The sequence below is a fragment of the Leptosomus discolor genome, chromosome 1 (genome assembly GCF_034619465.1).
Source record: "Leptosomus discolor isolate bLepDis1 chromosome 1, bLepDis1.hap2, whole genome shotgun sequence".
In the NCBI taxonomy this organism is placed as follows: Eukaryota; Metazoa; Chordata; class Aves; order Leptosomiformes; family Leptosomidae; genus Leptosomus; species Leptosomus discolor.
The window spans coordinates 81,404,312-81,416,730 of NC_141391.1; the positions used below are offsets into that span (position 1 = coordinate 81,404,312).

At 45.2% G+C, this 12,419-nt stretch overlaps 1 protein-coding gene across 3 annotated transcripts in view; it reads left to right on the top strand.

Moving 5' to 3' along the window:
- Window positions 1-3,552: 3,552 nt before the first annotated feature.
- The window catches only part of SHROOM2 (shroom family member 2), a 127,890-nt gene continuing 119,023 nt past the window's right edge, over window positions 3,553-12,419 (top strand). For all 3 annotated transcript variants that reach the window (XM_086482288.1, XM_086482359.1, XM_086482225.1), the window contains exon 1: window positions 3,553-3,771. In XM_086482288.1, coding sequence (XP_086338414.1) covers window positions 3,553-3,771 — 219 coding nt within the window. The remainder of the gene's footprint in view (window positions 3,772-12,419) is intronic.

Consider the following 12,419-nt stretch of genomic DNA (forward strand, 5'->3'; position numbering starts at 1 on the left):
ATGTATCTTGCATTTCTACCTCCTATTGCTAACTTCTGTATACTTGGACAACATGTGGCAATTGAAACAAGATGTAAGGGAGAAAACTGAGGATTTGGTCACTGAGGCTTTCATTAGACAAATACAGTTATCATTGGTTTTCTCATTACACAAATGAAAAGCAATATTTCAGAATACATTTACTAAATCCTTTGTTCTTTATGACTATCTGAAACCTTATGAAGGCTGGCAGAAGCTGCGGAAATCCAAGTAATCAAATTATCACAACATTTTAAGAAGAACACAAGGCAAGTCTCCAGCTGGGTTCTGAACAAGCTTCAGATCCCACAGAGAGGGAAGATATAAAAGATGTGAAGAGAAATTTGACCAATATGACAAAAGAGAATTCCTATCTTGCTTTGGTTTGTCAAACTTACATGTATGAGGAACTTTACATTGTGGTCTCCTAGTTTTCCATTGGCAACATTAGAGGAGAAAAGGCAAGAAAAGCTGTCATTCAAAATAAAGAATAAACAGTTTCTGAACTGTTAGCCACCACTTGAGGATCTGCTTGACGACTATGTCACACCATCAGGTTTTAAGCAAGCATTCGCTAGAAAATTGTTCTTTACTGAGGTCTCTCTTAATTGGGAGTGTGAAAGCTTTCAGATATTTTTTCTTTAGGCAACTGCTTTCCTGAAAGCTACATCTGCCACTGATGGAATTACAGTAGCAGAGTTTGATGGTTTTCACGTGGGTTCCTTAACATAGATGCCAGTTCCTGGCTCTAGATATTCCAGTTTTAAAACCTGTGCTCATATTTCTTCATCATTCTTCAATACGAGATTTATAAGACCAAATCAAAAAGCCAGAACTGTAAAGTAAATCTCCAGTTTCTTATGGACAACAAAAAGTTCAAGATGAAGAAGAATGAATGTTCGGCAGTTGAAAAGGAAAGGATACAAGCAGAGAAGACATTTTTGGAAGCAGAATTTGCTGTTCTCATTAATGATGTAAGCTATTTGACTTCAGTTTCATTTCAAAGTGCATACATGGGGATACAGTAAAGTTAAAATTGTTATTCTGAATCTTTCTTTTATTACCATGCTTACAAACAACAAATTTGTGTTCTGCAGCTCTTTAAAACTTACAGCTATAGGTTATCGAGTATACATTGCTTTGCAGACAACCTGCTACATGTTACACAAACGTAACTGAAGATTTTGTCTCAGATTCCAAGAACAACTGGAGATAGGACATGCAGAAAAACATTTGTATTTCCCTGTACCTGTGTGGTTTTTTCTAATTATTTGTCTTACAATTAGTACTTGTCTATATGACACAAAATAATTCGAGAAGAAATCTGACTGAGGATCCGCAAGTCATTAGAGGCCTTAAATAACTTCATGTAATACATAGGTTTTGGTTTAGCAGGATCCTCATAGAAGTATGTGTAAGTCTGGGTGCCCCCTCCATGGTTCCTTCTGTCCCTTAATCATGAAGCAAAAATCCTAATCAAATATTTTTCTCCTTTCTCTACGTCTTCCAATCTGCTGCTGGGACTGATGACCTCAATCCTGAAGCCAAAGTTTTCTGTAAGTATTAGAGAAATGTACTGTAGGTAATGTTGGAAGTATTGTAGAAACAAATTGCTTTAGTGCAAGGCAGAAGAGTTTTCTGAGGAATAAACCAGCTGAAACAGGAGGCAGGGGATCAGACTACGTAACAAGAACGGCCACTTTCAGAAGCAAAGTATATAAACTGTCACATATACACGAAACCTTGAAATCCCACTGCATATGCCATGCACCTCCCTGAGACAGTTAGTCACACATGGAAGTACCTTGAGGCTCACTAGTCTTTCAGAAACTAAAATACAGATTTCCCTGTGTCTTGGATCAAGCAGTACTTCACCTGCTTGGCTGCAAAAAGCAAACGAAGATGGTGTGCTGGTACTCAGGTACTCCAGGCCAAGTCTGGTCCTGATTTAACCCCCTGAAACCTCCCATGAAGTGATGCAACTAAGCTGAGAGAATGAAGTCCAGCAACAAGTAAGCATTTGACTCCCAGCCCCACCACTAACTCAGTGAAAGTATCAGGCAACCCCAAACCCTGCTTTTATTTCCCATCCATAAAATAAGATTTGCATGAAGATCAGCACTTCTCGTCCTGCCTTGCGCTCCTCCGCCAAACTTTTTGGACCCAAACTTTTTGCAACCCAACCCACGGCTGGGACTGTGCCACCAAATCACTTTCCATTCGTTTGTTGTTTTTTTTTGTTTTGTTTTGTTTTTTTTTCTGTAGGATTCACCTGCCTTTATCACCGCTCCGTCCTGCCGCCAAGCCCGGCCCAGCAGCGTTTCTGACCGCTGAAGCCTCCGGCCACACCATCCTCGGGCGCCGGGGCGGGCAGGAGCAGCCCTCCCGGGGCCGGGGCCTCGCCTCGCCTCACCTCACCTCAGCCCGGCCCCGGCTCGCCGCCAGTTGCCGCTAACGGGTCTCAGAAGGAGGCCGAGGCAGCCGGCCGGACCAGGGCACGGCACACACTGGGGCCCCTCCCGCCCCACAGGTGGTGGAGACAGTACGGGGCGGGGGGACGGCCGGGAGGAAGCGTCTCCCTCGGCCCCCACCGCGGCTGCCCCCTGACCTGCCCTCCATGTTGCCCAGCTTCCTCCCGCCCCATCGCCCCAACCGCTTAACCCTCCCCTTCCCGGCCGCCCTCCCCAAACACCGCGGCGAGGCGGGAAGGGCCGCCCCTCCTCTCTCCTCCACTGCCCGGCCGGGGCGGCGCGGCCCCCCGCCGCCTGGCACCGCGAAGGCGGGGCGTCCCTGGCCGGGGGCAGGCCTCAGCCGCCGGCTGCCCCTTCCACCCTACCCCCCCTCCCCTCGCTACCGGGGGGCCGGAGCGGCGGGGCCGCTCTCCACCTGCTCGCCGCTTTTGTTTAGGGACCGGGGGTGAAGGAGAGGCACAGCCGCCCCTGCGTGTGGCGGGGCGGGCACGGCCTCGGGGTGACTTGGGGCTCAAGGACCCTCTCGCCGCCGCCTTTGTCTGGTGGCCGGGCCGCGGCTGCTCTCCTCTCCCTCTCCCCCACCTCGCCCGGGGCATCACGCTGCGGGGCTGTCTGCTTTTGGAGAGGGGCGAGCGGCTCCCCCTCGGTGGAAAGCGGGTTTCGCCCTCTTTTCGGGTCGAGAGAGAGCGAGAGGGAGGGAGAGCGAGAGGGAGGGAGGGGGGCGGGGGCGCCTCGCCCCGCTGCGCTCTTCCCGGCGTCCCGCGTTGCTCGGCGGCGTTTGCCTCGCCGCCAAGTTGCCACAAGTTGGAGCCGCCCCCCCGCCGTCGCCGCCGGGTTCTGGCCTCGGCGTGAGACAATACCGCGAGCTGCGGAGGAGGAGGAGGAGGAGGAGGGGGCGGGCGGGAGCTGCCCTCTCTCGCCGCCGATGGGGCCGGGCTGGACGGCGCTGCGGGGCGGGTAGGTGGCTCCGCGGGCTGCCGCCGGCTGGCGCGCACCGGGGAGCGGCCGGCAGAGGGAGGCGAGCCCCGGCCACGACGGGCGCCGCTGGCGGCGCGGGGGCTCCATGGAGGACGTGGGGCTGCGGAGCGGGCGGGAGCGGCTGGCCGGCGGCGACCCGCGGCTCGGCGCCGTGCTGGTGGAACCGGGGCCGGTGGTGGTGATGGTGGAGCAGCGGGCAGCGGAGGGCTACAAGCTGGTGGAGGTGCTGCTGACCGGCGGGGCTCCCTGGGGCTTCACCCTGAAGGGCGGACGAGAGCACGGGGAGCCCCTCATCATCACCAAGGTGAGAGGCGCTGGGAGGGCGGGGGGGTGGTGGGTCCGGCCGGCTCCATGTTGGCGTGCCCGCGGCGGTGACAGCCCGGCGGCGGCAACGGGCCCGGTCCGGCCGCGCCGCCTGCCCGCAGCCTGGGGCGCACCGCGGGGCGGGATGGCTGCGGCGGTGCCGCCGGCCCCAGCGCAGGTGCCGCCGGGCCGGCTCCCTGACGGCGGTGCTTGGAAGGCCCCAGGCGGCCTGTTGGCGCCCAGGGAGCGGGTACCCGAGGGTGCGGGGGCGCATCCGGGCAGGTCTAGGGGCAACAGGTAGTTGGGCGCAGTCAGCCTCGCCGCTCCGGCCGGCGGCTTCTCGTCCCTCTTCCTCCTCGTTAAAAACCCGGCGCAGTGTTTGCGGGCGCTGGTAACTGCTGGGGGACCCCGCTGCTGCCAGCGGAGCCCGAGACCCTGTGCTGGGCCCTTCCCTCCCTCCGGGCTCCCTGGCGCAGAAGGGTATGGGGACTAGAACTCCCGGCTCCGAGGCGGAGTTTTCTCCGCTGCTGTTGCACTTGCAAATTGAAAATCATTAGGGTAACCTTTTGTATCTCCCTCCTCCTTTAAACAAAAGGTCTTGTGGATAGCGCCCAAATCCGTGCTCCGAAGATGGGGGCGCGGGGGGTGTCGGCGGCTCCTGGGTATATATGCACTTTCTGGTTGCTTTTTCTTTTTTTCCTCTTTGTGGTTTTTTTTTTTTTTTTTTTTTTTTAATCTCCTTCTATACTCACAGCTTTAACCCAGTGTGTATTGGGCATGAGTTAAAGAAATGTAACACATTTTCTAGAAAATGTTTTTCATCTGGGTGTGTTTTGACTTAAGAACCCCCATCCCTAGTAATTGTTGGGTTTTGCTGTTAAGACAGCTTTCTTGTTGCACATTAAAATAGATCCATATGTAGTTGGGGGAAAAAAAATTCCACATTAGCAAAGCACATTTTGCTCAAGGTCTGTAGGAAAGATGTATATACTTTATCTAAAAGTCCCATGGATTCTGCCTGTTCCCATTTCAGAAGTGCACAGAGAGTGTCAGAGGTCATCAAGTCCTGGTTTAACCACAGCAGAAAATCTTCTAATCTTATTTTTCTGTTGGTTTCATTGTGGGTTGTCTAGTTGGTTCCCTTCTCCCACCCTTGAAACTACTGCATTATGGACTTGCCAAGTTTAGGACTTTTGAAACCATCTTTTTCTAGATCTTTTCCCTCTTTCTGTATTCCAAGAAACAGGTCAGTGTCAGAAGATGTATATGCTGAAAAATGACTGCGCATCTATTGGCCTCTTACCAGTATCCTAAATTAGAGAATATCAAACTTGGGAGCGTTTGAGGAAAGGAGAAAAGAGCTACTTACTGTGTATCGAATCAAATAATTTTACCTTTCTGGTAACGGCTAATAAGTGCTACATCTAAAGACCGATCAGTGATACTTGCTCATAAGTTACCTAGGTATTAAGTAACAGGCTTAAGTATTTGTGGCATGAGGATGTAGCTGTGGAATGTGGAGAGAAGTGTCTGGGAATGGGAACCTTGTAAACTGGGTCTGTTGCAAGGGAATAATTAGGTGGAACCACAGCCTTGATACCTCCTGAAACCGTGCTGCTGTGTGGAAGGGAAAACAGAGTCCATCAGTGTTGACCTAGGAAGAGGAGATGACATGGATCCTTGGGTCTAAATTTTGGAGTGTATTTTCATTTGCTGTTGTTGGATGCAAGCATATAGAACTAGTTTTGAAACCAGGGACTGGGGCTTGTGTCCCCCATGTCCCCAGGATTACAATTTTGTAGCTGCAAAATCTTCCTCTTGATTTGGTCCATCCATCTTTGTGTTGGGCTTTGTTTTTTTTTTCTGTTTTGCTTCTAGTCGTGGAAAGCTACTGGGAACAATAATTTAGCACTGGGTGGTTAAAACAGTCCCTGCTTGCAGCAGGGGTGTAAATTTTGTCTCCTCTCAGCTGAAGAGAGCCCTGAACTCGTGTTACCCCCTTACTGAGTGCACCTGGGGATCCCTGAGCTGTCACAGAAGAGGGGATGCTGCTTCACCTGCACTTCTTCTCTCCCTGTGATGTGTGCTGTCCCTTCTCAGGTAGGCTGGCGGCTGGTCAGGGGGGCATCCAAGAAAGCCCACTGGATCGAATCCTTCAGGATACCTGTAGAAGAACTCCTGGTTTTCTGGTTTCAGACTCAGCTTAAGTGTGAGCTGTCTGTGGAGTTCTGTCTCATTCTAGTCTGGGGTGGCTCTGGGGAAGCAAGGATAGATGACGCCAACTGCCACTTTTTAAGGAGAGGAATGTGACAAGGTGTGAATGGAGTCTTGGATAGCAGCTACTTAAGGGGGATTTCTAAAATTCTGCCTGTCTCCTTTCTTACTGTTGTCTCAAAAGCAAGATCAGCCTTTGAAGAAAGTTGCACCTTTATGTAAATGCTGGGAAGTCTGTGGTATAAATATTTCCTGCTTTCCTTAGCATATATGGACAACTATGATAACTGCCAGAAAAATAGCACCAGAAAATACTCTGAAAAATTAGGGAGTGTGTTGTTCATTTTGCAGCACTTTCAGTGTAGCCCATCTCTTGGGTGTTAGTCGTTCTAACCACTGCTTGTGTGGCTATTTGACTTGCTGACAAGAAGGGAAATGTTTTGTTTCAGGTGTCATAGAGTCTAGGGCAAGAAGACCTATGCAACACTATTTGGGAATTTATTAGCTGGAAATCTAGTCAATTAAAACAAGAGTGTCCTTTGATCCAGCAAACTACCAGTAATCAGAGAGGGGAATGCATGCTAAAGGGGAGAAAATGTGTCCAGCCTCCACAGTGGGATAAATAAACGTGTGCTCAGCTGCTGGAACATTGGGAGGGAGAGTGCTCTGCCTGGGGAGAGGTCACCCCCAGTCACGCTGCTGGGGCCCGGTAGTGGGCCCTGGCATTGTGGAGTGGGCAGGCTTCCCTATTCCATGATAGCGTTTCTTTCTGTAACTGAAATGAGATTTGGAGAAATAGTCCTGAACAAGGCAGGTAGAATAGGAAGTTCACCTGCCAGGCGCAAGCCTTCCCCCGCTCCCCATGCCCTTTTTGTTGTTGCTGCAATAGGCACAGAGAAAAACGGTGCATGATACAGCTTGCTCGATCTTTAAACATAGCTGGTCTTCTAAAACTTGCCCCACCCTCGTGCAAGTGGCGTTGTTAATATTTAAGAAAAAAGCCTTTTAGCGTCATTGTGTTGCTTACTATTATGTTCATATTGTCCCTTTAAAAAAAAAAGCTTTACATTTTTTCTGATCTCTGCGTGTGTGATAACATTCCCCAAAAAATTGCCTAAAGGCAGCTTGTTCTTGCCCAATTTGACATCTTGAAAGAAAGGTCTTGCTTTTTATAGTAACGTGTGTATTTCAACGGAGGGTGAAATGACAGATTTGAGGACTTTAATTAGATGTCTCACAAGCCTCAGTTTGGTTTTTCCTCTTTTAAGGAAACAAACTGTAAAGAGGGGGATCTTACTGGAAATAATGAAAAGTCAAGGTGCTCAAGTGTGCGTCTTGTGAAAATCTCCCATAGCTGCATTATCTTGGTTACTTTTACTTTAAAATCATGCTTATCTGAGATGCCCAACTTGTAGTGTCAGTCACAGCATTGATTGTGGGTGATGGATAGAAAGCCATTTCACTTCTTGTACTAAATATATCCTTAGGAACTCTGAAGTTGTTCTGCAGTCAATGTTATCCTTATTACATTAATAAATATGAAAACATTATAGTTCATGCGTTTCAAGAAAGATTGATGTATCGTTTAAATAAATTCCTCTTTATTGTCAGCTTTACAAGGGCCTACAGCCATACCTCCTCAAGCTATGATCTCATTGCGGGCTAATCAAGGCTGGGCTTGGCTGGTATTTCGGCAAGATTTCCAAGTGAAACCTGGACTGTTGCAAGAAGTTTTGTTGTTGATTTAGTAGATAGAGTTCTTGTCTCCTGAATCAGTGCTGAATTCGTGCCCCAGCTGGAGGTGCTGTCTTTCAAGAAGAAGCAGTATCGGACAGACTCCGAACCTTTGTTTATATCTCTTTATTCCATTGCGCTTTCCTAATGTGCTCCTGTCTGGTTAGGTGTGAATTGTCATTTGTTTAACCTAATAATTATTTAAAACTTATAAAGGAATGCTTCTCTGTTAATTGGCTGCAGGACTTCGCCTTGCAACTTGTATCACTTTATTATTTCAGTAGTAAGTGAAGTGATTACTGTTTTCTTTAAGTAATTCTTTATCCTTTGGCCTTAAACATAGAACTAAAAGCAATTACTTGCATTACTATACTGCAACAATATTTAGAGGGGGGGGAAGCTTTAATGGGACTGTATACAAACAAATTTTAAAAAAAGACATTTTCAAACATAAATACTAGTTGCCTCCCTCAAGTTAGGTGTTTGAGGTGAGCTGCATTGCTCGCAGACATTGACAATTCTTAAACTTGGCTGTGAAGCTTGATGCCCAGAAAACCAGCATTTAGTAGTAATCCTGGGAAATTACTGACCGCTTCAACGTAAATGCAGTCATTTGTGTGAACGGCTGAGTTATAAGTTATTAGGAGCCATTGTACTGTGGCTAAGAGAGAGTTCTAATCTAGGTGTCTGTATCCTGACAAATTTCATTCACTTCCTTCAGTTCTAGAAACATAATACATGAAGGAGTTCTAGTTTATTTTTTTATCCATATTCTCTTGGTCGTCAAAAACAAGGGAGATTACTGACCTGCGTGGGCTGTAATTTGAACACATATCTTAGCCAGCAATTTTAAAAGAATGTATCAAATGACATTCTGATTTCTTTTGAAACCTTTGTTCAACTTCTTAACTTATAGGAGGGGTTTATTTGGGAAAGATCGATCCGAGTTGCACCTTTTCTTTGTGCTGTTAAATTTGACAGTTGAGGAATTTTAGAAGATGTTTATATATTAGAATGAATGTTTTAGGATTAAATAGTATCATGTAGCTCTTTATCTTTTTTCCTTGTCAAATATGGTAGAAGTTGTTTTTTATCAGTGCTAAAGAAACTGTTTTGAGAGTGTTTACCTTTGTGTCTGCTCTATTATTGAGTCTCTATTATTGGAAAAGAGCAGTTGGTTTGCTTTGATGCAGGAAGATATTACTGCTTTTTACTTTGGTAAGCTGATTGGTGAAGGGAATGCTCTCAACTTTAGCACTTCAATGGCTGTTGAATGAGCTCTTTATTATGACTATTGGTTTACTGGCAGAATGGAGCCCTCCACAGTCATATGTGGTGTAAATGGTTGTGGAAGTCTGAAGCTTGGGAGAAAGGGTTTCTTTTTTTCAAGCATATTAACAGTTGAAACGCTACCGCTACCGGTATTGAAAATTGCATTTTAAAGCCATCTTGGATATTGCTACATGCGATCTATGAACTGTGTAGGGAGTTGTAATGAGAGGATTGTTTTAAAAGCTTGTGACTTGAGAAGTCTCAAGTCAGTTGAGTTACATGCTTAGAAGTCAACCGTGTGAGACTGCGATCTAAGAAATGGCGTGTGTGTGCTTGTAGTCCTGAAACTGCAGTTATCCTTTGTGCATTTTGGACTACATTTCAGGACAAAAATCCTCCTGAGAAGGAGTCCGAATGCTGTATTTAAAACCAGAACTAAGAAACTTTCTGACAGCAAGCAAACTTTTAACTTTTGGGAATACTAGTCGCTTCCAAATGGCCTGTTTTTCTCTCCTCTGCATTTTCCCCTTCCAGCTACTTAGGCAAAAACTGTCAAATCTGTCATGATTTTTTAGTTTAAAACAAAACAAAAACAAAAACATTCATGTCTGTGGAGTCTGGCAGAGAAATTTGTGTGTTTTGTGGGAATAGTTACTGCAATAGGAGTTAGACAGCGGGATTGCCTATTTGAATGTTTATTGATTTAGTCTATTTAAAGGACAATTTAAACTTCTCTTGTTGTTAGTGTTTGGTGCTACTTTTCAGTATGAATTCTGGATGCTGCCATAGGCATTAGCATAAAAATAAAAGACCAGCAAGACACCTCTAGTTATTGCTTGCTGTTGTCAGAGGATTGCCAGTAGTGCCATTTATTAACTAGTTACCCATCATGCTTGTGTTTTTGTGTGTTTTTTTTAAGAGGAAAAAACAGTGTGGGCTTGGGTGGTATTTATGCATATGCCACATATGCTTTACTCAATAGACCATACATATTTCTTACTATAGAATTTGATTCATTGTTCTCCTGCTTAATGAATATTTTAAGTATGGGAGTGTGGAAAGAACAAGGTAAATGGGAAATGAAACCTGGTCATGAATAGATTAGAGAAAACAACTGTTTAGTAGTCACCAAGCCAATATTATATCACATGCATGAGCTTTTTTCTTCTTGAGGAAAGACATTTGTGTTTAGTCTTCCTATGCATTTATAATCTATACAGAGAATACCTAATGTGTGCATGGATCAAGTTCTGTGCGTCACTTTATTACAGAGGTTTGAGACGGGTCCTAGCCATTATGCAGATTTTTTACTTACTGTATGTTTAAGAGATACAGTGCCAGAACAGTTTCCCAGAGAGGCAAAGTAAAAATTGTCACAGTTATGTTGAGATTTCATCTGTTTAATCTATGCAAACTTGATTTCTATTGTCTGTGTTTTGAACCTATTTGATATAAGGTCAATTGAAGGTTTTTTAATATATACATAAAGAAAAATATTGATGCCTGTCTGTAAAACTTAAGGAAGTCTTGCTGGGTTTTTGATTTTGTTGGTTTTTTTCTTTCTTTTTGTTGGGGTATTTTGGCTTATCTTTAAGATAAGAAACAAATTTGGAAGCTTTCTAATTCCACATAGTACAATATTTTCAGTTTCTTAAAAGTTATGCAGCAGATATGCTGTGCTACACCCCCACCTCCCCACCCCACCCCCTGGGATATTATCACCATTCTGGAGGTGAATTTTTAGGAGTCCTGATTTTTTTATTATACTTCACAGATACGGTTGTATACAAGCAAGATAGAAATGTGAGGTTTATGGAATGGGTAACTGAATGCTTTTTGTTTAAATGCATTCATTCAGTGATAATAAACATCTACAAACTTTTAAACTGTAAACAGTTTTTAAATTCCACTTGATGTATTTATAGATTGTGTTTGCATCCTTCATATATGCTTTGCCAAGCAGCAGACTTTTGGTGGTGTTCACCCAGACTTAAGCTAGATGTTTAATAGAAGTAGGTATTTTTGGAAAGTGATTTGTAGTGTTTAAATGAGACATGACTCAAGTGCTCTGAATTGCTTTCTGAAGGTGCCTCCCATTTGCTGTCAAGTGTGTGAGAAGCTGAGGAAACTTGTTCCTCGACCCATAGCTAGATGCCTATGTAGGTACCTGTAGTAAGATGAAATCTACTCAAGCAAGATTGTCTGTGTATTTGCAATGTATGTGGCTATACGTAAAACTGTTGGAAAAGTCTTTATTTCTCTGATTGTGCTTTGTTTCTGAACATCACAAGAACCTAGCTTTTCAGGTCTTGAGAAGTTAGGAGAGAGCTTCCTTCCCTTCCCTGTAAGTTCATACAGTATCGGTATTCAGACTCTAATTAATTCAGGGCATTCTTCATAAGCACAGGTCAGGTCATGAAGATAAGAGAATGGCTTCTGCAATATAACAAGTTATTGAGGTACCTTTTCGGTGGCCTTTGCATGTACCTGAGGGTCATTGTGGTGTGCCACAAGGCAGAAAGAGCTGACTGGTAAATGCTGGAAGTGCAGCAAATTGCTGCTTTGAGAAAGTAAATAGCTTTTGTCAGGTACACAGTACTTGGGTTGGCTCCTAAAGTAGAAACAGATGGACTGGAGTGTTTGACGATAGAAAAGAGGTGGTTATTTCAAAGTTCTTCTGAACCCGAGTGAAACAGCAAAATCAACTGAAAGCTTTAAACTGTTTAGGCAGAGGCATCGTAGCATTAGCACTGAGGGGAAGGCTTCATGCCCTGTGTCCCTATACTTCTCCTGCCTCACACTGTATAGAAAGGAAGCCTTCCTCTCTACCACCAGCCCTGCTCTCTCCCCCTTTAAAGCTCTCTCTCCGTTTCTGAATTATTAGGGTCTCTGAAATTTTTAAATTCTGCCTCTTATTTATCTGCAACTCAACATCCATCAACTGATATATGGGTTAGGAAATCTGTTGTCATGTTTCTTACATAAAGAGTTTCTAAATAATCGTACTTTGTAAGGAGGTTTTTGAAGGATGTAGAGGGGCGTGTTATTCAACGATGGTACAAAGGGCAAAAAATAGTCTCAGTGGCTGAAAGCTGGAAATACGGAGTATATGGGGACCTCTACTACCGTGGTTCAAGTATACCTTTGGATAGCTAGTAACAATTCAATTTCACCCGTTCTTGCAGTCATTTTCCTAGCTGAATGACCTTTTAGAAGGAAGATGGATCATGATTGAGGGCCCTCTTGTTACAGTAGGTGGCCTTATCAGTTACTTTCTGTGCTCCAGGCTCTTAGCTGTTCTGTCAGTCATGTTTCTGAGATCTAGACCATTTCTGTACTCACAGTAGTCTACTCCTTTGCTGTGTGTTTGTGTCATCTGTGACCACAGGGTGTTTAATGTTCTGGTAATAGCAGAGAGGCAGTTATCTC